This window comes from Nelumbo nucifera, chromosome 8 (assembly GCF_055504915.1).
Source record: "Nelumbo nucifera cultivar China Antique chromosome 8, China Antique-T2T, whole genome shotgun sequence".
NCBI lineage: Eukaryota > Viridiplantae > Streptophyta > Magnoliopsida > Proteales > Nelumbonaceae > Nelumbo > Nelumbo nucifera.
Window position 1 is genome coordinate 7,884,419 of NC_142656.1, and position 27,021 is coordinate 7,911,439.

At 39.3% G+C, this 27,021-nt stretch overlaps 1 protein-coding gene across 3 annotated transcripts in view; it reads left to right on the plus strand.

The window, feature by feature from the left end:
* The first annotated feature begins 3,757 nt into the window (after positions 1-3,757).
* The window catches only part of MET18 (ARM repeat superfamily protein), a 55,660-nt gene continuing 32,396 nt past the window's right edge, over positions 3,758-27,021 (plus strand). The window contains exons 1-7 of one of the 3 annotated variants that reach the window (XM_010251195.3): positions 3,758-3,951; positions 4,197-4,259; positions 4,383-4,437; positions 9,756-9,853; positions 23,451-23,609; positions 23,724-23,783; positions 24,375-24,563. In XM_010251195.3, coding sequence (XP_010249497.1) covers positions 3,880-3,951; positions 4,197-4,259; positions 4,383-4,437; positions 9,756-9,853; positions 23,451-23,609; positions 23,724-23,783; positions 24,375-24,563 — 696 coding nt within the window. In that variant the 5' untranslated portion in view covers positions 3,758-3,879. The remainder of the gene's footprint in view (positions 3,952-4,196; positions 4,260-4,382; positions 4,438-9,755; positions 9,854-23,450; positions 23,610-23,723; positions 23,784-24,374; positions 24,564-27,021) is intronic. The other 2 variants (XM_010251196.3, XM_019196824.2) reach the window with 2 other exon arrangements.

A 27,021-nucleotide genomic window follows, 5' to 3' on the forward strand; every position in this document is an offset into this window, starting at 1 on the left:
ATTCAAATTTTGGCAAGAGATAAGCCTGAGCCCAGTCCACGAACAGGTCTGGTTCCCTCATGTGAAGGGCCCTTTATTGAATTGAAATCTTAATTTTTCTTGCAAGATTCCAAAGATTCCATTGGTACAGTTCAAGAATAAGACAGCAGAACCCTTATCCAGTAAAGCAATAGCTGCAAATGAAGAAATAACCAATTTTGTTGAGAGTCCCAAACAACCAGAAACTGGCTCCCTCGTCTCTCCTTCACCTCTTGTTTCTTGGCGTGCTGACTGCACTGTTGAAAGAGGAAAGCAATTATTTCTGCTCACACCACTTCCAATATCAAAAACTTTATCTTCCAGGAGTCAAGGCACATCTAGACCAGCATTTGAAAGAATTAATGATATGGATCCTCCAAATACTACAATTGGCCCACCTCCATCACTGACTATTTCTAAAAACAAGAATGATGATTTGCTGGAAAAATTAGAGTTGAAGCCAACACCAAATAAATATCCTCGTTCTCCTGTTACCCAGATGGAAGGTACACTTGGATGTGGGCTAATTACTGCATCAAGATTTTTGAAGAAAGACCACTCTATGTTTCTAATGACCCCGTGCTTAAAAATGTCACCTCCAAAATCTTGTTTGTTGCTTGAACCAATCTCTGAATCCTCTCACCGAGTCAATGATGAGTTTCCTAAATCAACCTCTTTTGTGGTTGGAATTGAAAATTGTGGTGACTAGATCTCTGAACTTTCTAGCAACCAAGTTTCAGAGAATTTGGTGTTAAAGTATCCAGAGCTCTTTGGACCACAGCCACCTCATAAATGGGGAACTGGAAGGAAAGAAGTACAAACATCCCCAGGTCGGTTTATATCACCTCCCCAAACTTGTGTGTTAATGGAGCCACCTGACAAGATGTTACCAATGCATTCAGCTGCTTACAGAGGGTCTTCAGGTATCATGCTCGATGAGCAAGCGAGTCTGAAAGCTAAAAGAGGAAAGGGTGTGCGGGGAGACTGTAACATAGCCAGAACATCATGTGATCAAGGTATTATCAATTAAATTTTCTTGTTTGTTTTCATATTTTAGTGTTCCTTCAAAATTCCAACTAAGGGCATCCTTGAATTCACCACTCCCTGTTTTCATACTTCCAGAACATTTTGGTCCAAGCTTAGGACTTTTAGAAAGCACACCCATGTGGAAGGAGTCAGACAGTGTCAACTAAACTAGTAAGCACCCTGGCGAAAACACTTTGAAGAGGGAATTGTGGACTAAATTTGAAGCTGCAACCACAAATTCTATGCATTTTAATATATCAATTTTCCGAGAGACAGGCAGAAAAGGGTTTCTTGATAGACTTGAAGAGGTTTCATGTGAGGAGGCACCATCATAGGTGTTGTGCATGATGCAAAATCTTGATCTGTAAATTGGGATGGCTCTATTTTGTATTTTTACTGCCACAGAAGCTAAAACTTATACTTTTGTTTATACTTGGTTGACAGATAATTTTTTTGTTTTAGTCCTCGAGTTGAAGCTCGCAATGATAAAATCGTCATGCCATATAACTAACTAGTAACTAGGCACCCTCACTGTTTTTTTTTTTTGTGTAGAACAGAAGGTGCTACACAAGACGGGGTAGCCCGTCCCCAGAAGTCAAAGAAACATGCAGATATTGTTCAAAAGGGCCATTGCTTGGTGTGGTGGTAAAATCTTGGGCTGAAGATCATGAAAAATATGGATTTGAGTATGAAGTGGTTATTTAATGCAAAAAAGGTCTGATTATGATATCAGAAAGGGAGGTTTGATTTCTCAAATCTCTTACAACTTACATTATCATACCTTTTCTGCATCAACATCATACCTTTTATGTCTTCATTGAGTTCACCTCTCTCAAGACACCAGATAGATGGGACTAGCATCGAGTATTAGCCTTTTTAATGCCATGATGTTGTTCATGCATGTTTGATGTTTCTACAATTTGACTATGATACGTGATACTTACAAACTGATAACCAATCAACTGGTATTAAAAAAGTGGTAACCAAGCTGAAGTCATCAAAATTTACAAGAACAGGAGTTCTGATTGGTCAAAGTTCTACCGGAAAGGCATCATTGAACTTGCCATGTTTCTAATATGACTGTATATACCATCTATTTTATTTGCCTATTTTGGGTCTGATCATGATAAAAAAAAAGGCATGGTATTTTTTTGGTAAACAAAAAGGGCATGGCATCTAAATAAACTTATATCCAATCGATCAGTATTAATTATAAGGAGTTTTTTTAGTACTTAACATGATAATTTTTCAACGTGGGTGGTAATAGCGGGATTTGAATCTGCGTTTCTGTTGGGACCAATGTTTTTAAAACCAAATCGGACAGAGAACGGGTCCGGTTCTCGGGTCGAATGGCCTGACCATTTGAACTGAATGGAAAGCTCATTTTGACAAAAAAAAAAAAAGTAAAAAAAGGCCAAAAACCATTATTTGGGATGACGGGTTGATGGCCCAAGTCAGCGGTTCGTTGACCAAATCAACGGTTTTTGTCCAAAAAAGCGGTTCTAAGTTGAAATGAAATCACTTAGTTGACTGGTTCCTGTTTTTTCTAGTGTAATTTTAGAAACGTTGGTTGGAACTACCCAGCAAACATGCCAACCAAGCCACTACTCGGTTGCTAATTATGAGAAAGTTTGCACTTAGAACCTTCTCCACTGGCCACTCGCCACCAAAAAATGAAAATAACTTCAACTGCTATGCGTAAACAAGTGCATCTTTGGGCCACCGCTACCAAAATTGATGTTTTTGTTCCAGCCATGGTAGAATCTTGGTAGGAGGAAGGTGATGCCATTGACAATGGAGTGTCCACTCTGGTAGCCCTTCTATTGCTGAAAGATTATAGAGACAAAAAAAAATCTTTTATTTAAATGTTTCATTTTGAAAATTTAACAATAGGAGGATTTAGTCAATTCTCATAAAACTTGAGAGTACTTTTCTAAACAGTAGGGGTGAGAATTTTCTAAAACCTAGGGTACTTAAGAATATGACAATGGGAAATATTTCCAATGTAAAGCTGTAATGTCCCATTAGTAGGGATGTGGGAGTAGTTTGTGTGGAAGCAAAAATAAGTTGATTTTGGTTTGAATATATTTTTGAAAACATACTAATGATGATTTTTAAAACAGAAAAAAAAGGGAACAAAAGGTATTATTGGATGAAAGCATGCTTTTCAAACCAAAATTTCAAGAACACGTTTTGAAAACAAAGCATATATATTGTAAAGAACATACCTTTTTTTATGTTTTGGTGTTGAGAATCAATTTGTAATTTTGTTTTGAAATAATATGTTTTTTATTTGTTTTTGAAACTCGGAACAAGAAAATGTATTCAACACTGGAGAAAACTCCCTTAGATTGGTTATCATTTTTTGTATCATTTTATTTGTTATTATCCCACGAGGGAATAAAAGATTAGCCTGAAATTATCATTTTTTTGTATTATCTTATTGCTATGATCCAACGTCTTTGGGTTTAGGCCTTGGGGTGGGTGGGACGTGGGAGGTAGTTGGAAAACCGTTATCTTTTTTTCTTTGGGTACTTGAAAAAACCGTTATCTAGATTCTAGTCTAGACTACAGTGGGCCATCGTACTGTCCATCAGGCAACTCGGGTTGGACATTGCAGTTTGCAGGTTAGCACGTCCATAATGATCAAAGAAAACAAAGGTGTATGATTGCGCGACATACTTTATTAACATATAACAGGAAACAGTGTATAGAAAAAGTCCTTTTAAATACCCTTTTTTCGCGGCATCTCCTGCTGGTTCTAAAACCCTTGCTCAGTTGCTCTGGCATAAACCTTCCGAAAACCTTCGAAGTTCGAATCCTCCTGCACTACTAATGGCGAAATCAAGCTCTTGGGTCCCGCACATTGAAGCCTTCGTCGATTCCTCCCGCTCCTCTAGTCAGCAGGTTAAGCTCCACTTTTCTTCTAGTTCTGACATACTAGCTTCCATTTTTTGTGTTTTGTTATATTTAATTTGTTTTTTTTTTTTTTTTCAATCTCGTCGACGTGGAAGTCATGGAATCTTCTTATTTTATTCTTCCTTTAGAATTGTTCGATTTAATGATCTGGGAGAAATCTTCTTCTTTTAATATATTAATTTTGTGTTCGTTTATCTCGGATTGCTTGAGTTAAGTCTTGTTTTGCTTTGCAGAATGAAAGTCTAGAAGCACTTGCTTCACTTTTGAGGAATGATGTCCTAACCATAGAATTACTGGTGAGTTGCTTTGGGTCTCTGTATCCCTATAATTAGGTAATTAGGTTATGCATCCATGTATTGGTAATTGCTCGTCAAGTAACTTTATTTTTTCCTTGTTTTTTTTTTTAATTTTTTATTTAGGTTAGAGAAATGGAAATGTATTTGACTACTACAGATAACGTCATTCGATCAAGAGGTACCTTTTCCTTGCTCAGTGTTGATTTTGTCACGTCTTAATAGCTTGCTTTTTCTTTTTTGTTCCTTTTCCATAATACGTATTGAACATTATTGTTGGTTTAGCACCTAATTCGTGATCACATGCTCTTATATTACCTCCGAAGGGAACATGGCACTGGTACCCCTTGCATCGCGTTGACTCTAGACAGCTGTACCATTTCTTTTTAGGACTTGTTAGTCTTTAACAATGGGTGGTGTTGGCTACCGGGTGTAACATTGATTATATGCTTCACTTCTAGAGAGGGTGGAATTAAGGATTTAGTGGGAAGATTTATCAGAAGGGCAATATTCATGCAGTGATGTGGGATGTGTGTGAAGAGGGAAATAAATGCATTTTTGAAGACAAAGAAGCATCTCTTGGGGCTCTATGGAGCCATTTTCTCCTCCTCAGTTGTTGGGTGTTGGTCACTGATTAGCTTAGAGTGATTTTATTCAACAATTTCTGGAGGGACTTGCCTGGAAGTCTACACTTTTTACCTAGAGAAACCATCCTGTAGAACAGCTCCCTCTCTCATTCCAAATGTGGAAGTTAACCTACATTTGTTTGATGGAAGCTAAGATGCAGATCGAGTTCATCTAGTCATGGAGGGGTTTTGCTCAGGAGAGGTTGGAGCATTTGTTTGGACCTTTAATGGTTCTATTGGTGATGCTGATTCTATAAAGATCGAGGCTTGCACTGTAAGTATGGGTGTATTCTTATTGTTAACCTATTGCAGGTTTCCTTTCTTGTCCTTGAAGGGGATTCGGATAGGGCTAATGCAATTTGTTGGATACAAAAGGTTAAGAATGTTCCATGGAAGTTGGCTCACTATGTATACAAAGTGAAGGAGATTGTGACCAATACCAATAGAACACCCAACTCAGATGGATTACTGTGAAGCCTTATATATAATGATTGCAGTTACCTTTTCCTAGAAAAAAGAACAAGGTACAGAGAGTTCTTCATGGATCCTTTTGTAAGAGGGTAGATATACAACCTGTTTCAACCCGGTCTAATATCCAAACCGAAAGTGACCTGGTTGAAAAATTGTAGTCAGGGGTCAAGTAGAAAAAGCAGTTTACCACTTGCTTAACTGTCTACCACTGGTGGCTAGCAGGCATAACAACTTGCCAACTTACCAACTCACCTGAAGGCAGGCTGATCCTCAGACTTTCAGAACCATTGACCACCATCATGATCTCTTACACCTTCTCTCATTGCTTTTTATTGGGTAATTGCCTTTTCATGGGGTGCATGTTCTTTAAAAGAAGGCTGAGTTACTTGAAACTAAGATGAAAGGAGTCATAAAATGTTTGGGGGATTGTCACATGCCCATTAGTGGGCCCACCTACCTAGGTGTCAGGGAGAGAATAAAAATTGTTAGCTAAGATCCACACAAATATTTATTTGAGTCAGTTAGAGTCCATGTGATGCGTCCAAGTTGAGTCAATTAATTGGGTCCATAGTGGATAGTGTAGAGAGTGGGTGCATTGAGTTGGAACACGTATATTAGTGGGCCAAGTATTTAGGATAAAGTTATAACAATGAATCAGTAAGTGGTCTATTTAAGTTGTAATTTTTCTCTAAATCAGATTATTATGAGAACGATCCCTTCTTAATTGAGAGTTATTCTCTTTGGAGGTCTTTGTCTCCCTTGAAGTAGACAGAATTTACGCTATGTCCTACCTGGGATTGTAACACATGGTATCAGAGACAGCCATGAATTTCAGATTTTAACACTGGCTTTTCCAGCTACAAGGAAAGGTTCAATTGTTGGTGACAAACAAAGAGAAGTTTAGGGAGAGAATGTTGCAGATGTTTGAGGCTCTCTCTTCTTGTCTCAATCATCTGGAAGCCTCATACTCACCTTGTGAGTTCAACCACTCTGTTGTTCATGCTTCCATCCACCAGTTGGATGGTGATGTTGATGACAAAGACATTAAAGCCCAAGTGCCCAACCAGCCAAGACGGTAGAAAAACAAAAGCAAGAACTGCTGGAGGAGAAAGCCAACTTTGAAATCGATGATGAAGAGGTAGAATAAACTGACACCATAGATTCCGAAGATGAAGAGCCCAACAAACAGGAGGTCGTTGCTGCTGTTCCTGAATATGCCAATGCTTCTTCCCCGTTTCCTCTCTCACCTGACCCAAAAAGTAAGAAATGGGGTTTTGAATGGGATAAGGATGTGCTGGTTTTGCAACTCAAAGATGGGTTCTCATTGGATGTCGAGGACATTGGATGCTTGAAGGCTGGAATTGATTCGTTAGAGAAAAACAAGGTGGTACAATTTCCTTTTGAGAAGTACCACCCTTTTTCTTCATCAGAGACATACAGAACACAGTTAGTGGCTACTCATACCGTTTCATCCTTGCAGGAATGAGCTTTTGAAGAGTTTGAGCTACTTAGGGAAGTGTTGGTGGTTGACAGCTTCCCTTTAGGTGTGGGAGACTCCCACAAGGGCAGAATTACTAGTTGCCCTTCAAGGGGTGCCGTTTGTAGTACAGCTGGGAGCGGGACAACTAATCATGGAAGGAGACTCCAAGGTGGTTGTGGGATGGCTGCAAAAACCCGAATCTGTGATTTAGTGCTTTAAGAATGAAATAAAGAAATTCAAATGGCTGACAAGAAGTCTGTATGTCAAAACACAGTGGGTGGGGAGATCGGCAAATGCCATGGCTTGTAGTTTGGCCAAGCAAGGAATGATTAGGGAACACTTGTATCGGTCACAGATGTAATCTGTTTTTGGTTTATATTGTGTGGGGAGGTCACAGCTTGCGCCTCTCCATGAGATACTTGCACCTGATTTTATCCACTTTCTAATGAAACTACTTCATTTTGTCAAAAAGAAGTGTTGGTGGTTGATAAAAATGGGATTCAGTCATCTTTGTTAAAACGTTGCAGAGCATCTATGCCCCAACAATCCGTAGTGGGACTAGAACGACAGATGATTCAACAACTTGTTGGTTCAGGCTTTCTACCAAGAGAGTTACACTACTGTTTGTTGCTGTCAGAATCTCAAGTTCCACTCTTCTCAGAGACCCAATTCCTCAAAAGAAATGCCTTCTAGACAGTTGGGCTTGTGGGGCGTGAAGGCTGGAGCTACAGATGGAATCGCTGAAATGATATCATTGTCAAAGTCTGTCAACAACATCAATATAGGTTTCAGTTGCAGGTATCAAACTTCCTCCCCCTTGTACCCCAATGGGAGCTCCTCATAAGTTAATCACCCGATGGCAGGGGAGGGAATCGTTGGCACTGCCAAAGCTGTACAGATTTGCAAGCAACAAGTAGTGGAGTTGAAGCATTTAATGAAATCTCTTCTGGAGCAAAGAGATGCTCTGGCATGGAGAATTTTTACAAGGACTGGCATTGACAATGTATTAGTCCTACAACCTCTCTGGTTTTCCTTCCAACTGACTGAGTGGACTAGGGTATCTGAAAGACTTTCAAAGAATCCAAATGTTCAGATCCTTGCAAGTGGGAAACGCCTGGATTGCCATTTCGTCTCCAAGCTCTTGAACAACGTCTTTGAGATCCAAGCATGTGGAGGTTTTGCATATACTGGTCCATATGACTATTTGCTTCTTAATGTCAGTAGAGCTCGAGCAGAACAAATCCGCTACTCAGTCGAGAAGGGATATGGAGTAAAGTCAGCATGGCAAGAACATCAAATGGACATGAAAAACCTACATGTGTTTGTGTAAATTCCCCAGTGTATTTGTATATGATAGGTTCTCATCTTCAGTGGAGATGCTGAAGAGGCATTTGCTCGTATCATGACTAAAGTGGAAGTTCCACTATATGGCTGTGACAGCTATGCCTATGTTCTTTTGTCACCTGGTTATGTGGGTCCTCTTATAGTCTGCTGGAGACAAGCAAATTTACCAACATTCTGTAGAGGTGCAGGCTCTAGTTTGGGGCAAGGGGTTTTTCTTTTACAAAGATGGACATTGCATAAGTTCTACTGTTGTATATCTGATTGCTGCATCTGCTATTTCTTACTTGTTTCTCAAACATGGAGCGTTTTTTCTGTCAAATCTTCAAAGGCTGATGTTATGAAGGACTCACTACATGGGTACATGGAAGCTAGAGACAATGTCAACAAAATGAGCCCAGAAGTATCTACCAGTGGCAACTACCAATGCTGATACAGCAGTGGTTGCAGCAAAGGAGGTTCGTCCAGCATTGGTTTACAACGGTGGTGAAGTAAGTGATGAATGCATGTTTGGAGACTTTGACCTTGAGGACAAGGCCAATTTCAAGGGCCAGGGAATGTCACATATCCATTAGTGGGCCCACCTATTCTAGGTATTAGGGAGTGAATAAAAATTTTTAGCTAAAACCTTTATGCACAAATATTTATTTGAGTCGGTTAGAGTCCATGTAATGTGTCCAAGTTGAGTCAATTAATTGGGTCCATGGTGGGTAGTTATGTAGAGAGTGGGGTGCATTGAGTTGGAACACGTATATTAGTGGGCCAAGTATTTAGGTTATAGTTGTAGCAATGGGTCAGTAAGTGGTCTATTTAAGTTGTAATTCTTCTCTTAATCAGATTATTATGAGAATTATTCCTTCTTAATTGTGAGAGTTATATCTTTGGATGTCTTCATCTCCCTTGACGTAGACGGAATTAATGTTACATCCTACCTGGGATCGTAACAGGGATCAGTTCTCAAATCCTTGATTACTGTTGATTTTAGTAAAGCAACTTTAATTTTATGGCCATGAATAGTTTTACTTTTTGCTTGGTCTTGGGAGGCTTTATTTTTCCAAGTTGGAAAATGGGTTAGTTGTACTTTGTTCTCTTTAAGTTATTCATGTGAATTGGCACACCTAAGTGAGACTAGAACCAAGCTGATCCTTGATAGATGTCCATTGAAGAACTCAGGTTCTTTTGGCATGTTGGTTGTTTTCATGGCTTTGGTGAGTAAACTTTCTTTGATTTCTTGGGTTTAGTTGATATCTATGGTTCTAGCATTGTACATGATTTAGCTTTCATTATTTGGATATTATTAATCTTCAATGCTGTGGTGGTGGAATGTGTGAGACTATTGTTGTCAGGTAGGAAGGTTACTTGATAATTTTCTAGTTTTTGAAGAACCTAAGAATTATGCTCTAATAAAAAGCCATTGCGCTCATGTGTATCTTTCCCTTTTTAGAGTTACTCTTCTTGCTTTTAGTCATTAGATATCATGGCTTTCTTTTTTATTTATTTTTTTTTAAATTCCTTTTATTTTTGCCCTTTTCCTGTGTTTTCCACCGGACTTATATTCAATGCCTTATGCTGAAATTTCAGGTATCCTTCTTCTTGGAGAACTGCTTGCACGTCTTATGGTAAAGCCACTTGAAAATGTTACTGTACATAGCTTGATTGGATTCTTCACAGACAGGCTGGTGAGTTAGAGATGTCTTTTGCACTGTTAGAATTCTTTTAGATCTATGATCAGGATTGGTATGTTCATTGTATTTTTCATCTGCCCTTGGTCTTTCATCCCTTGTTTCTTCTCATTTGTTGTTTTGATCTGTTTTTTTTTTTTTTTTTGGTCGTGTCTCTCTGCCCTTTGGACATCATTGATGACTTGAGGACTTTTTCTTGCGCCTTTTTTGTTCACTGACTTGTCTATATTTAAAGCTCAAAATATATAATATCTAATCCATCTCAACTTAAAGGCTTAAGAATTTAAGAGTAAGTAAGAAGCTTAGCCAAATTCAGTTTTGTATTTCCAATGACTACCCTTTCTCAGGAAAATATATTTTCTAAGTGGAGCAATCTAAATCTAAGCTCCTATTCTTCAGCTTTCATTCTTTGAAGTTGGCTTTGTTAGCATTCAGCTTTCAGCAATGTGACAGCTGTTGTTACATTTTATATTTATGATGTACAGGAAAATGGAGAAATGTTCTTTTATGCTAGAGATAATTCCAGTAATTGCCTTGTTTTCTTTCTTTCTATTTTTTTTTTTGATAAATGACAAGGGAGAATTGTATTACTGTAAAGAGGGTAAGAAACTCTCAGAGTTGACAAAAAGTATGACTATAATATCCACATGACAATATGGTATATTCAAAAATGATGGAGTTCCACTGATTCTGGGGATAATAGCCTCTGTGAATTAAATTTACATAATCTAATAATTGAAGGTGACTCCAAGGTAGTTATTGGCTGGCTGGAAAAAGAAGAGAATGGACCTTGGGAATATGCAAATGAAAAAAAGAAATTCAAGTGGTTGTCAAGGGGTATGGTTGTAAGGCTTCAGTGGGTTAAAAGGAGTGCTAACTCCTTTGCTGATGCCTTAGCTAAACAGGGGGTATGAAGGGCTCAATCATTGTGGGCTTTGCTTGTAACTCTTTGATTGTACTTTGGCTGTCCTTGGGGAGGGCTAAGAGAGTTTACCCCTTCTCTTGGATACTGTATTTATAATCTTCATTTTTTAATGAAATCTTTGTTATTGATAAAAAAATCTGCAACTCCTCTCCTTCCAAATGGTCCAACAAATGACAAAGGTTAGTCACTTCCGTAGCAGCTTTTAGGTCAGAAACCAACATTTCCAACAAGACGTCAGCTCAGCACTAGAAGGGAAGATCCACTGTCTGTAACAACTGAAGAAAGTGGCACAAAATCATATATGATTCAGGGCAATGTATAAGCAGATGAGTTAGCTGATTCAGGTGCCTCTCTGCACAAACAACATACATTCTCTAGCTCCATACCCCTTCTCAGCAAGGCGCCAATGGTCTGAACCTTTTCTCACTTGGCAGACCACACAAAAAAGATTGTCTTTGGAGGAACTTGCACCTTCCAAATATGCCCAAGGAATTGTAAGGGAGGAACCACTTAAAGCTCTGTAACAGGATTTGGTGAAGAGACCTGATTTCTCCAGCTTCGAAATTCTTGAATTCCCTATCACGAACATTGAAGTCAGGGGTAAATAGTAACTATTGAATATGCAACCAGTGGAGTTATGCTGAAACTTTGACCAATAGCAATCATGTATATATGGTTTTCAGATTATTTCTCTTCCTTCAGATGCTCCCCAAGATGGTGCCTACACTTTACTTTACCAGCCGGGACATTTTATCTACCTAGCATGTAACTCTTTCTTGAATCAGAAGTTTATTTGGTTTTGGTTTCCTCAAAAATTCTTTGATTGTTCTTCTTTCTGGGCATTCCCAATTGACCGAGGCCCAAGTCCTGTTACAGTACAAGCCACTATATTTGTCGGAACTGTTGCATTCGTTTTGATCGTTTAAGGGTGGATGAAAGGAATTCATTTATTTGCAAATGCCCAAAAGTGAAAAATGTGGGACCTTGAAATCATTATTTACGGGTAAGGAACAAAGGGGGAAGGAAGAAGAATGGGTGTGGGTGATCTTCAGATATGACAAAAGAAAGAAGGAGAAGGGCATTGAGAAGTCTGAGGCGGAGAGTGTTGAACATGAAGTTGATTGAAGAGTTGTTTCTGATGATTGTGTCCCAGTTTGCTGCGACTGTAGCAGGATCGATGCTGGTTTGATTTCTGGAGCAGTGAGCCAGAAGGTGACTGATGCTAAAAATAATGTTCCCCTGATGGCGACGGAGGTTGGAAAGAATGAGTTCGGAGAAGTTGGTAAATGGAGGAAGGCTCCAGGCGGTGTGATTGGAAACTAAATTTTTCCTGTTTGAAGAGATAAAGGTAAGAAACCAGATCACGTTAAAGGTGCGAGAAGATAAGAAAGCAACGATCTTTCTTCAGTTTGATGCTGTAGCATGGTTAAAAGGTTTTATGGATGTGGCAATAGTTTCAAAGAAAATCCACACTTGGAGGAATTTCTTCAAGATTAATGAAAAGATTTTCAAAGTGGAGCTACGATTCAATCCTAGAGGTTGGTTCATCATGTTAATGGAATGGTACAACCAAGGAAGAAAACAAATAATTTGTGTTCCAATTGGAAAACATGGCAGAGGATGGGCTTCCTTTGCAAAGATGTTACAAGATTTCTTGTGAAAGGTGCTATGGGTGGCAATCTCTCTAGTAGAGATGAATGTATGTTCTCACAACCGACAACTGTTAAGCTGGGGGAAAAATTAGTGGTTTATGCTAATAAAAAGGTGGTAAACTGACGAATGGTTGCAGATGACATCAAAGGAAATTTAACCCATATGGTGATTTGAAGCTCTTTCCGTTCAAAGATGATAAAGCTCTCCTGGAGTTTGAAAGCTTATTAAACGTGGAGATTCATGTTCTCTTAGTTCAGACTTCAAAAGGAGTGGTGACCACCGGGCGATGGAATCCTAGTGCTAATGCTATTGAACCAAAAGGAATCCCTCATGTTACGGTGCTTGGACTTCCCCTTCCATGTCGGATCATCAAAGACTTTCAAGATCATAGTAGAAAGGTGAGGAGATTTAAAGGAGTTGGACACTTCAGATTTGAGTGTAGCAACCAGTTTGTTGGAAAGGGTACAACAAGACTCTATCCCTCACTCTCTGGATCTGGACTTCGATGGTGTTACTTTCAGAGTTTGGATTCTCTCATCGTTGGAGGCTTAGTTGTAGGAGAACTTGCCGAAGGTAGAAGAAGATGTTGACGTGGCGGAGCAATGAACATGTGGCACTGAGGGGTTGGGTGAGGAAAAACATTCAAATTGCAGGAAGGAAACCTAATCGTTCCTTCCTATGAAAGCAAACTCGTAGGTTACTATTTCTTCGAACGATCTTGCTTCATCCAAACCAAATTGAAGGATTGAGGAGAGGTCTTTTGGAGAAGCTTTGGTTAACCCAAAAAACTCTTTGGAAGTTGAAAAGGCGCCATGAGTTGAACCTTTAGGCGAACCAATACTCTCGTGTGAGTCACATGCCCCAAGTAGTAAATCATGTGACTTGCAAATTGGCAGGTTAGAGGCTTTAATTATGCGATGGGAGATGGTAACTTTGACCCATTGTCATCATCGATTTCATTTCATCGTGCCTCTATGAAAAAATAGGGGACATGTACTCCTAATCCTTTTGAAGGTGGATTTCAGGTGGATCGAATGAATGTAAAAAACTCCTAGATGTGGAAACTTGTGTCGCCCCAGAATGCCATGTCTCCAAACAAGCCTAACCCAAGTTCTTCAAATGCTTATGAGAAGACTCAGAGGAAGAAAGTAAGTGGGATGATTGTTTTCCAGAGGAAGATTATGAAGCTGATCAACCATCGAGCATAGGAAGTATGGGTGCCACAAGACCTATAAAGTTTGGGACGATGATACCTTTGGAACAAAGTTATTGTTCGAAGATTCTATGGGTGTAACACAGTCGTTGCCAAAGGAATCAGGTCTGGTTGCCTTAGATATGATGGATGTTACATCTAATGTCGACAGAGAAGAGTTGAAACAACCGAAGGACTGGAGGAGGCTATGGAACATGGAGTCAAAACGTGGAATTTGGGTTTCATTAATGATCCTTACAACAAAGCATAGGAGAAACAATCCAAGGATGCTGTCAAAGTGTACCTATTAAGGATAATTGCGGACAAGTCTTGAACAACAAAAGGCTTGCTCCACCGTGGAGCAAGGAGTCTATCATCCCCGGATCCCCCTTCTTGTTCTTTGCCTGATTTGGTTCCTTGTCCTTTCGTTTCTCCTTCTAACCTTGCTGTCCCTTTTAATGCAGATCCGGCTAGAGGCACTCCTATAATTGTTGATACTTGCTTTTATGCTGCCAACCTATTGTCGAGACTAGCATAGGAAACAATATTGAGGGTGAAAGGGGCTGAACTATGAACCTAATCATTGAAAACCTTATTGACAGGAAAAGATTCCTTTCCAGCTAGGAGAGGTATCGGACAGGAAGACCCTTTATCCACTTTCCTTTTCACCATAGTGGTAGAAGTGTTGAGTGGTATGATTGCGACTGCAAACACACAAGGTCTTATTTGGGGGGTGGAGAATCAATAGAAATCAAGTATTTGTTTCCCATCTCCAATTTGTTTATGATACAATCTTGTTCTATGAGGATATTAATTTAGAGATGGTGAAAATTATGAAGTCATTGATAGACAACTTTGTGGGCATGTCAAGACTAAGGATAAACTGTAGCAAAAGTGGAATAGTTGGTGTTAAGATGGAAGAGGGGGGACTCTCAAGCTTAGTTGGGGTGTTAGGTTGTGAGGTGAGGAGTTGGCATGTAACCTACCTAGTATTTACCTTTGGGGGGAAACCCGAGAGCTGATGGTTTTTGGAAGTTGGTCTTAGAGAGGTTTGCCAAAAGGCTAGCCCTTTGGAAAAGAAACTACATCTCTTTAGGAGAAAGAATCACTCCTAATTAGAGCCACCCTTGCAAATCTACCCATTTATTTCTTATCCACTTTCTAAGTCCCTTCAAGAATTGCTAGATAGATGGAGAAATCTATTTGGGATTTCTTGGCGAAACCAAGGGACGAAAAGAAGGATCATCTAGTTAAATGGGAATAGGTTTGCAAGCGTAAGGATCTAGGGGGTTTAGGGTTAGGAAATATCTTTCTCGAAATACCTCTCTCCTGGTTAAATGGTTATGGAGGTTCCTTCTTGAAAGAGACAGGTTATGGCACAAAGTTATAGCAAACATTTATGGTCAGGAAGGGTAATGGTTGGAATGCTAAACTCAACCCTCATTCTACTTTAGCTTCCCCTTGGAAAGCAATCAATGAGGTTTACCCCTTTGTTCCTAAGCTCTACTCGATTTGACTTGGGGAGGGGTGATGAAATTCGGTTTTGGGAAGACCTTTGGGTGGGGGATGCTCCTTTAAAAGATCACCTCCCAAACCTTTTTGCCCTCTCTAAACCTTAAAGATGCTCCTGTGTCCTTTTTTTACGCTTCCTCACCCTCGGGCCTCAATTGGGACTTGGGTTTTAGGAGAGGTTTAAGGGAGAGTGCGTGTCCATCTTTGGTTAGCCTTCTTAATACCTTGGAGTGTACTTTTCTGAACCCGCCTTTGGAAGATTCTAGAACCTGGGTTCCATCACCAGATGGACTCTTCATTTGTTCCTCGTTTTTAAAGTTCTTAACTTTGCCTACTTCACAAGGGGTAGACGTCATAGCGAAAGAAGTGTTTTCTAAGCCTATGCACCTAAAGTTCAAGCATTCTACCAGAAATCTTTCCTTGGAAAGGTTAACACTTGTGACGTGTTGCAGAAAAGAAGGCCTTTTTGTTGCCTCTCTCCTCATACGTGCTTGCTGTGTAGGAAACATGGAGAAACCCTACCCCATTTATTTATTTCATGTCTCTTTGTCTCTCTTATCTGGGAGTTTTTCTATGATCTTTTCGGCTGCAGGTGGATCCCTCCTCAGGAGGTGGCAGATTTTTCAGGCCTAACTTTCTCAGGAGGTCAGATTGCTGGCCCTTTACTCTAAGTCAATTGCTGTGGTCAACTCCATTAAAGCTGAAGTGCTGAACTATTGGCTTTACTATAGGGTCTTAGGATAGCGAAGCAATTGGGCCTTAGACAGGGGATTCCAAAGTTATCATCCCTTGGGCAAGAAATGACAGACATATTCCATGGACTCTCAAGAATGCTTTCAAGGAAATAGAAAGTGCTGCAATAGAGCTGAATGCTGAATTTAAATGGGTTAGAAGAAGCACAATGGGCTAGCTGATTCCCTTGCTAAACAAGGGGTAGATAGGTAGCAATTTTTTGGGCATCTTTGTAACATAGTATTGGTTGTCGGGCTCATGTTATGGTCATTAAATTAAACTTGTAATGTTTTCTCATATTTTAATATATTCAATATAAGTTTCATTGATCAACAAAAAAAGGCGACTGATGCTGTATTGTCTTGGGTTGATTTCTCTCCTAAGGTGGAATATCTGGCTAGCCAACAAATAATTGTAGCTGTAATCTGTTTGCTGTTTGTTGGGAGGTTTGGGGGAGAGAAACAAGAGGATTTTTGAAGGAGAATGAAAAGCTTGGAAGAAGTTGGGGTGGCAATCTCTTCATTATCTGTTGGTTTGGTGTTGGTACTTCCAGTATTTGAAGGACTAAAGAAAGAAGATTTTGGTTCTCACATTTTTGCATACTTTGAATGTTTAAGATTGTTGGCTTAGTTCATGTACTCTGTTTTTTTCTTTTTTTTTTTGTGAGACTTATTTTTTGCTTGTTGTTTTGTTGTGGTGACTCCTGGTCACCTATGTTAAATGTATCTTTTATTTTTACTAATAAAATTTTCTTTTTTATTTTTCTTGAAAAAAATTCCACAGAGATTCTTAATGGAGCAAAGGATAGGTCGGGGGAGAGGATGAAGGAAGTTGCAATAGGGGTTGGGCATGTTGAATCTGGAAAGGTTTTAGGAGATGGTGATGGAGGAAATGAGGATAATGACGCCGTTGTTTGCGAATCTTCCTAGGTAAAGTGCTCTGATGCCATTTGTAGTCCTTTTGAGGAAGTGGTGATTGGAATGTTAGGTGTGAGTTTAGGTAGGAGGAGGGTGGTAGAGAATGATGTGGTCACAACTAAAGAGGTGGCTCCCAAGAAATCTTGTGGAGCAAGGAATACACACATTGTTCACATTACCGAGGTCATTTGTCGGATGAATCTTGGTTTTGTGGGGGCAAGACCTACAAAAAAATACAAAAAGGTTTATAAGAGGAGAGGGGGGAAGACAACCGTGCTAACATTCGAAGATGCTGGAGGCATGAACTTTCAGGTTAAGGACAATTCGGTCTCTTAGATGGGAATCTTTCAGCATGAAAAAGACAATGGAATTGACTTCAGTTCTGAAGCGAGAGATTCTGATAGAAGTCTTGATGATTAGGTGGGGAGGTCTGGAAAGCTTCCTATTAAGAAAAATGTGGAGAAAGACGTAATGGTTGGCAGAAGTCTTGGCTTGTTTTTTTGGTAAGGGGAGGAGTTTTCTAGGAAGGCCTTTGAGGGGTTTGAAGAAAGTGGTAATTGGGGAGGGAGGAGAGATGTTGGATGGGAATGCTAACCAGCAAGAGGAAGTGTTTGAAGGGGAGGATTAGGAGTTGGTTGCCTGGGTCCTGTGTGGTCTCGGAGCTCATGGAGGTGGGTGGAGGTATCCGGAAATGGTGCTTTTGGGTCTTCATTTTGATGATTGTTTTTACTTTTGTGTCGTTGGTTGTAAGTTTGTATTAGTGTTTTTTTTTTTGTCTCTTGGGTGATTTCTTACCACCTTCGTTTTGTATTCTTTTTTTCTTTTTATTGTTGAAGATTAATTAGTTTTATGATGTTTTTCTGAGTAGATGTTTATGTTAGTTGTTAGATAGGAGGTGGGGACCACAGTAGTTGTGAGTCCAAATTTTATTATGTTTTTTGAGTGTTATATATGTTGTTTTATGTTTTGCCACCCTATAAGGGCATAATTGTCTTTTTACTGTTCTATTATTTTAGTATAAATAATAAGTGAAGGGGGCAACTTGATTATTGCTCTCTTGTCTTTCAACTTCTCTTCTTCTCCTTCTCTCTTCCTTCTCTCTTCAAGAAACTACTTTCTTTCATATTTTTTAATTCAACAGATTTCTACTTGGTATCAGAGCATCGGCTAGGGTTTCTTGAAGCCTTCTCATGCAGCCCTAGATTAGCCGATTGCATGAAGTAGTAAAGGGCTGATCGATTTGCTATAGATTGCCCAGTTCTTAGAGTTTTTGGTGGGATCTAGACATCACGAAGGTGATCTACTGTTCGACATCAAAATCAAGAAGAACTGGAGTACGGGGAAGAGTCCCAGAAAAGTTGGACTCTTTGTTTTTGATCTGATCTTGGGCGCCCAGGTATTGTTAGTTTTCTTTTCATTTTCTAAAGAAGGCGGTTTGGTTTCTGAAATTTTCTAGGCCTCCCGGAGTGATCGATTCACTTTTCTCTCTGTTGGGAGGCGTGGGGAGGAGAGAGATTTCCCTCCAGCTAGGGTTTTCTTCTTCCGGAAGGTTTGGTTTCTGTGTGTGTGGTATTAAATTATTTTTTGAAGGTCTCAAATCTATTTTTTTCTTACTATTGAACCATTTGAAGTAAAATGGAGAGTTGGAATACAAAGATGAAATCTACCGGTATTGTGGGACTGGGTGTTGGAGGTCGTAGTGATATTTTTGGGTTTGGGATCATTACTACTGTAAAACTTGATGGTACAAATTATTTGGAGTGGGCACAATCAACTAAGATGGCTATTGGTGCCCGTGGAAAATTAGGGTATCTCACTGGGGAGGAGAAGAAATCTGATACAGACTCTTCTCGATGGGTGCAAGAGAATTACATGGTAATGTCTTGGATGTGTAATTCTATGTTACCTCATATTGCAAAAAAATTTCTATGGGCTAATACTGCTAAGGAGATTTGGGATGGAGTGACTGAAACCTACTATCAGAAGCAAAATGAAGCTAGAGCTTATCAGTTAAGAAATCAGGTGATAAGTATGAAACAGGGAGAAAAACCTCTTGCTGTGTATTTCTCCACGCTGAAAACTCTATGGCAGTTAATAGATCACTTAGAAACTGTGGTATGGGAAAGTGTAAATGATGCAGCAACTTATCACAAACTGGTAGAGCGGAATAGTGTTTTTGAGTTCTTGGCAGGGCTGAACCTTGAATTTGACATTGCTAGGCAGCATATTTTTTCTAGGGAGGGTGTGACACTCTCTCAGGCCTATGCTTTTGTCTCTGGAGAGGAGAGTAGGAGGAATGTAATGTTGAGACAGCTTGGGATTGACCAGTCGGTTATGGTTGGTACAACAAAACCTAAGCCGAATGGAGACAGGGGGAGTAGTGAGACTAGAAGGGAAGATAAGAAGGACTTGGTGTGTGATTATTGCAAGAAGCCTAAGTATACCAGGTACACTTGTTGGAAGCTTCATCCAAATCTTATGCCTGCTCGGATAAGAAACAAGAAGGGAAATACAAATGTAGCCACTACAGGAGACTCTTCAGCCCCTCTCTCCCAAACCGATTGGGAATCCATTGCAGTAGCAGCAGTGAGAACAAAATTGAAGAGGTTTGGATAGCTTATGAGTAAGAAAGATTCACCCAGCTCTAGCCTTCCAAATGGACAGCAGAATGTAGGAGCCAACTACACCACTTCCTTTGCACATACAGGTAGTTCATATGCAACTGCGAATCTTGCATCCACTTCAGGTAAGGAGGGACCTCCCTGGATTATAGACTCAAGAGCATTTGAGCATATGACTAATGCCCCTACCATTTTCAGTTCCTATCAGTTGTGCTCTAGTAGAGACAGAGTCTCTACAGTAGATGGTTCACATATGCCCATTACTGGGAAGGGGACAGTTAGAGTGACCAATGCTATAACTTTGTCCTCTATTTTACATGTCCCTAGACTTCATACCAACCTACTGTCTGTTAGTTCTTTGACAAAAAAATTGAATTGTTCTGTGACATTTCTTCCTGGTAATTGTGTTTTGCATGATCTGGAGTCAAAGAAGATGATTGGGAGTGGTCGTGAGGTGAATGGAGTCTACCTTCTGGATGAGATTTCGAGACATCAGGGCCATCATGTTAGTAGCAGCAGTAGTAGTGGGTCAGAGTCAGTAAGCCAGATTATGCTTTGGCACAATCACTTGGGACATCTTTCTTTTAATTCTTTAAAATGTCTTTTCCCAAAGTTGTTTGAGTCTGTTCAATTATCTACTTTGAAGTGTGAAGAGTTGTCAGTTAGGAAAGCATTGTAGACAGTCTTTTAAACAAAGTAATAAAAGAAGTACTTATGCTTTTAATATTGTTCACACTGATGTATGGGGCCATATCAAATCCCTTCCATGGGAGGATTCCGTTACTTTCTCTTGTTTGTGGATGATTATACATGATATTCTTGGATATATTTGATGAGATCACGTGATGAGGTTCCTAACTTAGTACGACAATTCCACCAGATGGTTCTCACACAATTTGGAGTGAGAACTAAGGTTTTTAGATCAGATAATGCTAGAGAGTACTTTGAGAAGGACCTAACCACGTATCTCTTAGAACATGGTGTAGTTCATCAGAGCAGTTGTGCATATACACCGCAACAGAATGGAGTTGCTGAGAGGAAAAACAGACACATTGTGGAGGTGGCAAGGAGTCTTATGGTGTGTGCTTTAGTTCCTGTGCAGTTCTGTGGAGATGCAGTTTTTACAGCCGTACATGTGATTAACCGTGTTCCTTCACGGACTTTGGGGTTTAAGGTGCCATTTAGCGTCATTTTTCCAGATGGAGAGATATTTCATATACCTCTGAGGGTTTTTGGCTGTGTTTCTTTTGTTCACATTCTTGGCCCTCATCGCAAGAAATTGGATCCTAAGGCCAATAAATGTGTTTTTCTTGGGTATGCTTAGAACCAAAAGGGGTATTGCTGTTATGACCCAGTGTCGAGGAGCAGATTTGTCACTATGGATGTTACCTTTTTTGAATTCACATTCTTCTTCTCGAGTGGTTCTCCTCAGGGGGAGAGTTTTGGGGAGGAGAACTCACAATTTGTTCCTCTTCCTGTTTCTATGGTGCCTCCAGTTCAGCCACCACCTGCACCATCAGTTCAGCCTGCATCGGTTCAGTCAGCACCTGCACCTCCAGTTTCATTACCTGAGCCACTATGGGCAGCCTCACAGCAATATCAACGCCGACAGATAATGGTTGACTCCACATATCCTCGACCCACACCACTCACTGTCAGTCCTTATGAAACTCCAGATTCGGCAGATACAGTTCCAGGTATTCCTCTTGAGCCTGTTATGTTTTCTGATGATAATGTTTCTGTCCCTAACACCATTGTTGCAGCTGATCCAACTGACCTTGATCTTCCCATTGCACTTCGTAAGGGGAAGAGAAAGTGTACAACCCACTGCATTTCACACCATCTTTCCTATAGTGCTTTACCACCCTCCCGCCATGCTTTTCTTTCTTCCTTGGATTCTGTGTCTATACCTAGGAATGTTACTGAGGCTCTCTCCAAACCTGAGTGGAAAACAACCATGCAAGATGAGATGGATGTTTTGTTTCAAAACCAAACATAGGAAATAGTTGATCTCCCCCCAGACAAGGAGACAGTCGGATGTCGATGGGTATTCACAGTGAAGTATAAGGCCGATGGCAAGATAGAGAGGTACAAGGCAAGGTTGGTAGCAAAAAGGGTGTACTCAGACCTATGGTGTTGATTATCTGGAAACCTTTGCACCAGTAGCTAAGATGAGTTCAGTTCGTATTCTTTTATCTCTAGCAGCCACCTATTCATGGCTCTTGTTTTAGCTTGATGTAAAAAATGCTTTCCTCAATGGTGACTTATAGGAGGAGGTATATATGGACATTCCAACAAGCTTTTATGAAAATGTTGGTAAAGGAAAGGTGTGCAGACTCAAAAAATCTCTGTATAGATTGAAACAGTCACTTAGGGCTTGGTTTGACAGATTCAGAGGGGCACTCATCCGTTTTGGATACACACAGATACAGTCTGATCACACCCTCTTTGTGAAGAGGAGAGATGCTTTGGTGTCAATTCTGATTGTGTATGTGGATGATATAGTGGTGATAGGAAATGATCTGGAGGAGATTGATGATCTCAAAAAATCATTGCAGCAAGAATTTGAGATCAAAGATCTTGGTGAGCTCAAATACTTCTTAGGAATTGAAGTTGCAAGATCCAAGCATGGGATCTTCATTTCACAGAGAAAGTATGTACTTGACCTACTGCGAGAGATTGGGAAGCTGGGGACCAACCCAGCAGAGACTTCTATTGATCCAAATCACAGAATTAATGGTGTGGATGGTGAATTGGTAAAGGATGTGGGGAGATATCAAAGAATGGTGGGCCGACTGCTGTATCTGTGTATGACACGACCAAATATTTCTTATGTTGTCAGTGTTGTGAGTCAGTACATGCATGCACCTCAGGTTCAGCACTGGGAAGCTATTGAGAGAATACTTGCATATCTGAAAAAACACCATGGCAGAGGCATTCTTTTCTCAAATCATGAGAATCTGAAGCTAGAATCCTATACAGATGCAGACTGGGTAGGATGTTTAGATGACAGGAGGTCTACATCAGGAGTGTGTACCTTTGTAGGTGGAAACTTGATCTCCTAGAAGAGTAAAAAGCAAGCGGTTGTGACAAGGTCAAGTGCAGAGGCTGAGTCTAGATCCATGGCTCATGGTGTCTCAGAACTTCTTTGGGTTAGATCTCTTTTGAGTGAGATTGGGGTAAAAGCAGAGGAACCTATGATGTTATACTGTGACAATCAGGCTGCAATCAATATTGCCCACAATCCAATTCAGCATGATAGGACAAAACACATTGAAGTTGATAGACACTTTATAAGAGAAAGGGTAACAACCAGAGAAGTTTGTTTGCCTTGTGTCTCTTAAGAGTTGCAGTTGGCTAATGTTCTCATTAAAGGGGTGGCAAGGAACAAGCTTGAACATGATTTACGCAAGTTGGGAATGTGTGACATTTACTCCCAACTTGAGGGGGTGTGTTGAAGATTAATTAGTTTTATGTTGTTTTTTTGAGTAGATGTTTTATGCTAGTTGTTAGATAGGAGGTGGGGACCACAGTAGTTATGTGAGTCCAAATTTATTATGTTTTTTGAGTGTTATATATGCTGTTTTATGTTTTGCCGCCCTATAAGGGCATAATTGTCTTTGTACTGTTCTATTATTTTAGTATAAATAATAAGTGAAGGGGGCGGCCAGATTATTGCTCTCTTTTCTTTCAACTTTTCTTCTTCTCCTTCTCTCTTCAAGAAACTACTTTCTTTCATAGTTTTTAATTCAGCAGATTTCTACTTTTATGAATTTCTTTTTATCTTTCAAAAAAATGTTTATTGGAACCAGATTCAATGAGTCCCTAAGAATAACCTACATTGCATGAAAGAAATGCCAAATCTTGTTCTTACCTGCTTATAGGGTATTAGACTAGTACTCATTTTTCTGTTATTTTGCAATTGCTAATATAATTTTCTGGGACCATTTATAACTTTTCTTTTCTGATTATATATCTATTACTTTTGCTGCATTTTCCTCGTGTTTTGTTGTGAGCTATGTAATGTTCATATTTACATCAGGCAGATTGGCAAGCTCTACGTGGTGCCCTTATTGGCTGTTTGGCACTGCTGAGGAGGAAAAGTAGTGTTGGAATGGTTAGTGGCAGTGATGCAAGATTGGTTGGTCAATCTTATTTACAAAATCTACAAGTGCAGTCTTTGGCGCAGCATGACCGTATGGTAAAACTTCTATGCACATTGTGCTATATCTTAGAACTTTTTAGCTGGTGCTAATCAGCGAGCTTCCTTTCAAAGTCGTAGCAATCTGACATTTTTTCCTTTATGTTCTTGCAGCTATGCTTTGAACTTCTTGAGTGCCTTCTTGATCGCTACTCTGATGCAGTTGCAGCTCTGGTACTTTCCTTCAAATATTCTTTGTAGTCTGTTCACATATTGCATAATCCTCTTTCTCTGTTGGCATTCCCTTTTCATTACTCTACAGTCTACACACTGCTAGGGGTTGTGGCAAGAAACTTTAACTTACTCGGTAGTCTGTTGCCCCCTTCATTTTACTGCAATCATCTCTCCCCTTGTTTGTTATGATATGTTACATTACCATCAGGTCTTGATGATCTTGAAAATTTTTAGGGTCAACATTAAAGTTCAATATCATTTTTCTGCAGCTTTCAATATGTGGGTTTATTTCCAGTTTTTACTACAGATCTTGTACCCCTCTATGATAACTTTGCAAACAATTTTCTTATTGTTTCTTATTGTTTTTATTGTCCTCTAGTTTTATACTCAATGTAGTTGTACTTTGTTATTATGTTTATCAATTCAAAATGTAACTCGGATCCTGCATTGGAGGGAACCTTGTGCACTGGGCTGCCCTTTAAATCAAAATCTAAGTTCTAACTCAATCAAGTTATTTCTTTTAGATAAATTTTGTTTAATATGTTTCCTTGTTTTTACATTTTTATATTGATTGAATGACTCATGGTGTAGGGTGATGATCTTGTCTATGGAATATGTGAAGCAATAGATGGAGAGAAGGATCCTCGATGTTTAATGCTCACTTTTCATCTTGTGGAAGTTTTAGCATGGCTATTTCCAGAGCCATCTGGTCCACTAGCAAGTTTTGCTGGGGATATTTTTGAAATTTTAGGGTGTTACTTTCCCATTCATTTCACACATGTAAGCTCGTGGACTACTGGAATGTTTGTTACAAGTTACAGCCAGTTCCTGCTTCTTTGTTATGTTTGTATTAATTATAAAACTAAATGTATGGAGGATTGTATTATGGACAGCATTTATGGTAGAAGCATATACTGCAAGGTGCCATGAATGGTTACATGTAATCTTTCTCTGTAGTTCTTCCAAGACAATGTTCTTGTTAGAGTCAAAATTACCCATCTAATTATTAGTATCTGACCCTTTGTATGTAATTTGTTTTCCTAGATGGGACAAAAGCTTTCTAAGAACCTCATGTTCTGTTCCTTCTAAAATACCCATTAATGGCACCTAGAAGTAGGGCCCAAAGAATGTTGCCACTAGCACCAAGAGGGTCCTTCTGTTGGGAAGAACAAACTTAAAGAATCCCAAGATGAAGAACCTGTTCCAATACAAGCAACAACAAGAGAAAATGATACATGATTTTGGTTATGTAACAAGGAATAAACACATTATTTATTAAGCTGATTTTCACCATGTTAAATTTGAAGGAAAACTGGAAAAGTTGGCTTTGGTTTGAGACTAAGGGTCTATTCGTTTGCTCTGAAGTTTGACATCTGAAAGTGCAATAATTACATTAAGAGGTTATTTATCAAAAAAAAAAATAATTACATTAAGAGGTATATTGGTATTAGTGAACTTTTCTTTCCTCTAAACTCTGAATGTAGAGAATGTTGTTCTGAATTCTGAATTCTGAAAATTATCAAATATCCATTTTGACCTCATATATGAGAGTTTTTATTTGTCTTTTTGGGAGTATAATTGGAAAACAAAAAGTTGTATGATTGCACTTTAATAGATAAGAGATAAGAGGAAACGAACAACCATTTTTCTCTTAAAGTTAAACGATTCCTCTTAACAGATAAGAATTTAGAGGAAACGAACAGGCCCTAACTCTTTTCTTTCTTGTTTTAGTAGAAGATAACCTTTTTGCTAACTAAAATGGATGTTTTATAACTGAGAATGGAGTTTGGCCTTGTTCAATCTATAGGTGTGGATTGGCCTTTTATATGGTCAATATTAAAAAAAAAAAATCTGTTTTTTAGTCCAGTTCAGAGGTTTAGCAGGGTGGTTTGATTAGTGCTGTCAATGGGTCTGGTATGGTCTGTGTCAGGGTGGACCTGGACACGACTGATAAGTAAATGGCAGAACTAGTTCAGAACCAGAGTCTAAAGGGTCTGTAATTCGGACTATCAGGTGTGTGGCCTGCTAAAGTCTTGATTATTATCGAAAGCTATAGTTTTAAGCTGTTATTGACCTGCATATTTGTTAAATTGACACATTTGGACATCATAATATGATAATATTACAAGATTATCATGAAAAAAACACTTTTTTAATGGCTTGTTGGCAAGGTCTCTGGCTGGTTGTAGCTGAGACTTGGGACGGATTCTGCCCTAGAAGAATAAATATTAGACTGGGAGTATCTTTGTAGTATGCCAATAATACATATACATGATTACATATACAATTATATTTATGGTCGATTTAGGTCTGAATTGGTTTGGAACACCAAAACCAATCCTGATTCAATTATAAGTGGGACGCATAGTGCAGACCAGGCCCTATATAATTCAATCAGTTTTGGTCGGGTCTGTCAGCTCTGCCCAACCCATTGACAGCCCTATGTTTGATCAACTTGTCATATTCTTTGGTTTAATCTGGTTTTGTGTCTTTGGCATTTGATCTGCCCCCAGGTCTTCAATTATACTTACCCATGTAATTGCCTGGTTCTTTGATCATCTAGTTTAATCATCCATTTTGATTTTACTTTTGAAATATTTTGTGAAATGTTAGAATCGACATCTCAGTCTTTCCTAAGGCGGTCTTTTGGTATATAGTAGTTGCAATGCATGTGATTAATACCCGGTCAAACTTGGAGTCCTCTTTACTTGTCTCTTTAGTTGTCAGTCAAGTATCAAATTGTCAATACCTTAATGCCATTTTTTTAGGTCAGTAAGAAGAAATGGTTTTATTAAAACAAGCCAGATTAATTACATAAAAGAGGGTGTCATTTTTTTTTGATGAATTAAGAGAGGGTGTCACTATCACCCAAGAACCAGGAAACTGAGAAGCATATCCCAAGAAATTACAGTAGAGCCCTAAACAAATGCTGTCTATAGACCTCACACTCAATATACCTCAACTCCCTCCTAAAACCAAAATCCCAAATCAAATTAGAAGTAGAAAAAGTGTCAAATCTTGAGATAGGTTGGCTCTTGTATCAGAAATTGAAAATGTGCCAGGGAATAGGGTACTGAGGGGATTTCCATCCAACCAAAGGTCTTCCCAAAATGGGGCTTTTGATCCATACCCCACGTCAAATATGATGAAATTAATAAAGGTTGGGCATACCTCTTGGATTGCTTCCCACGAAGAGCTCAAGGTTGAAGAAGGAGCTACCTTTGCATCCCGGCCATTA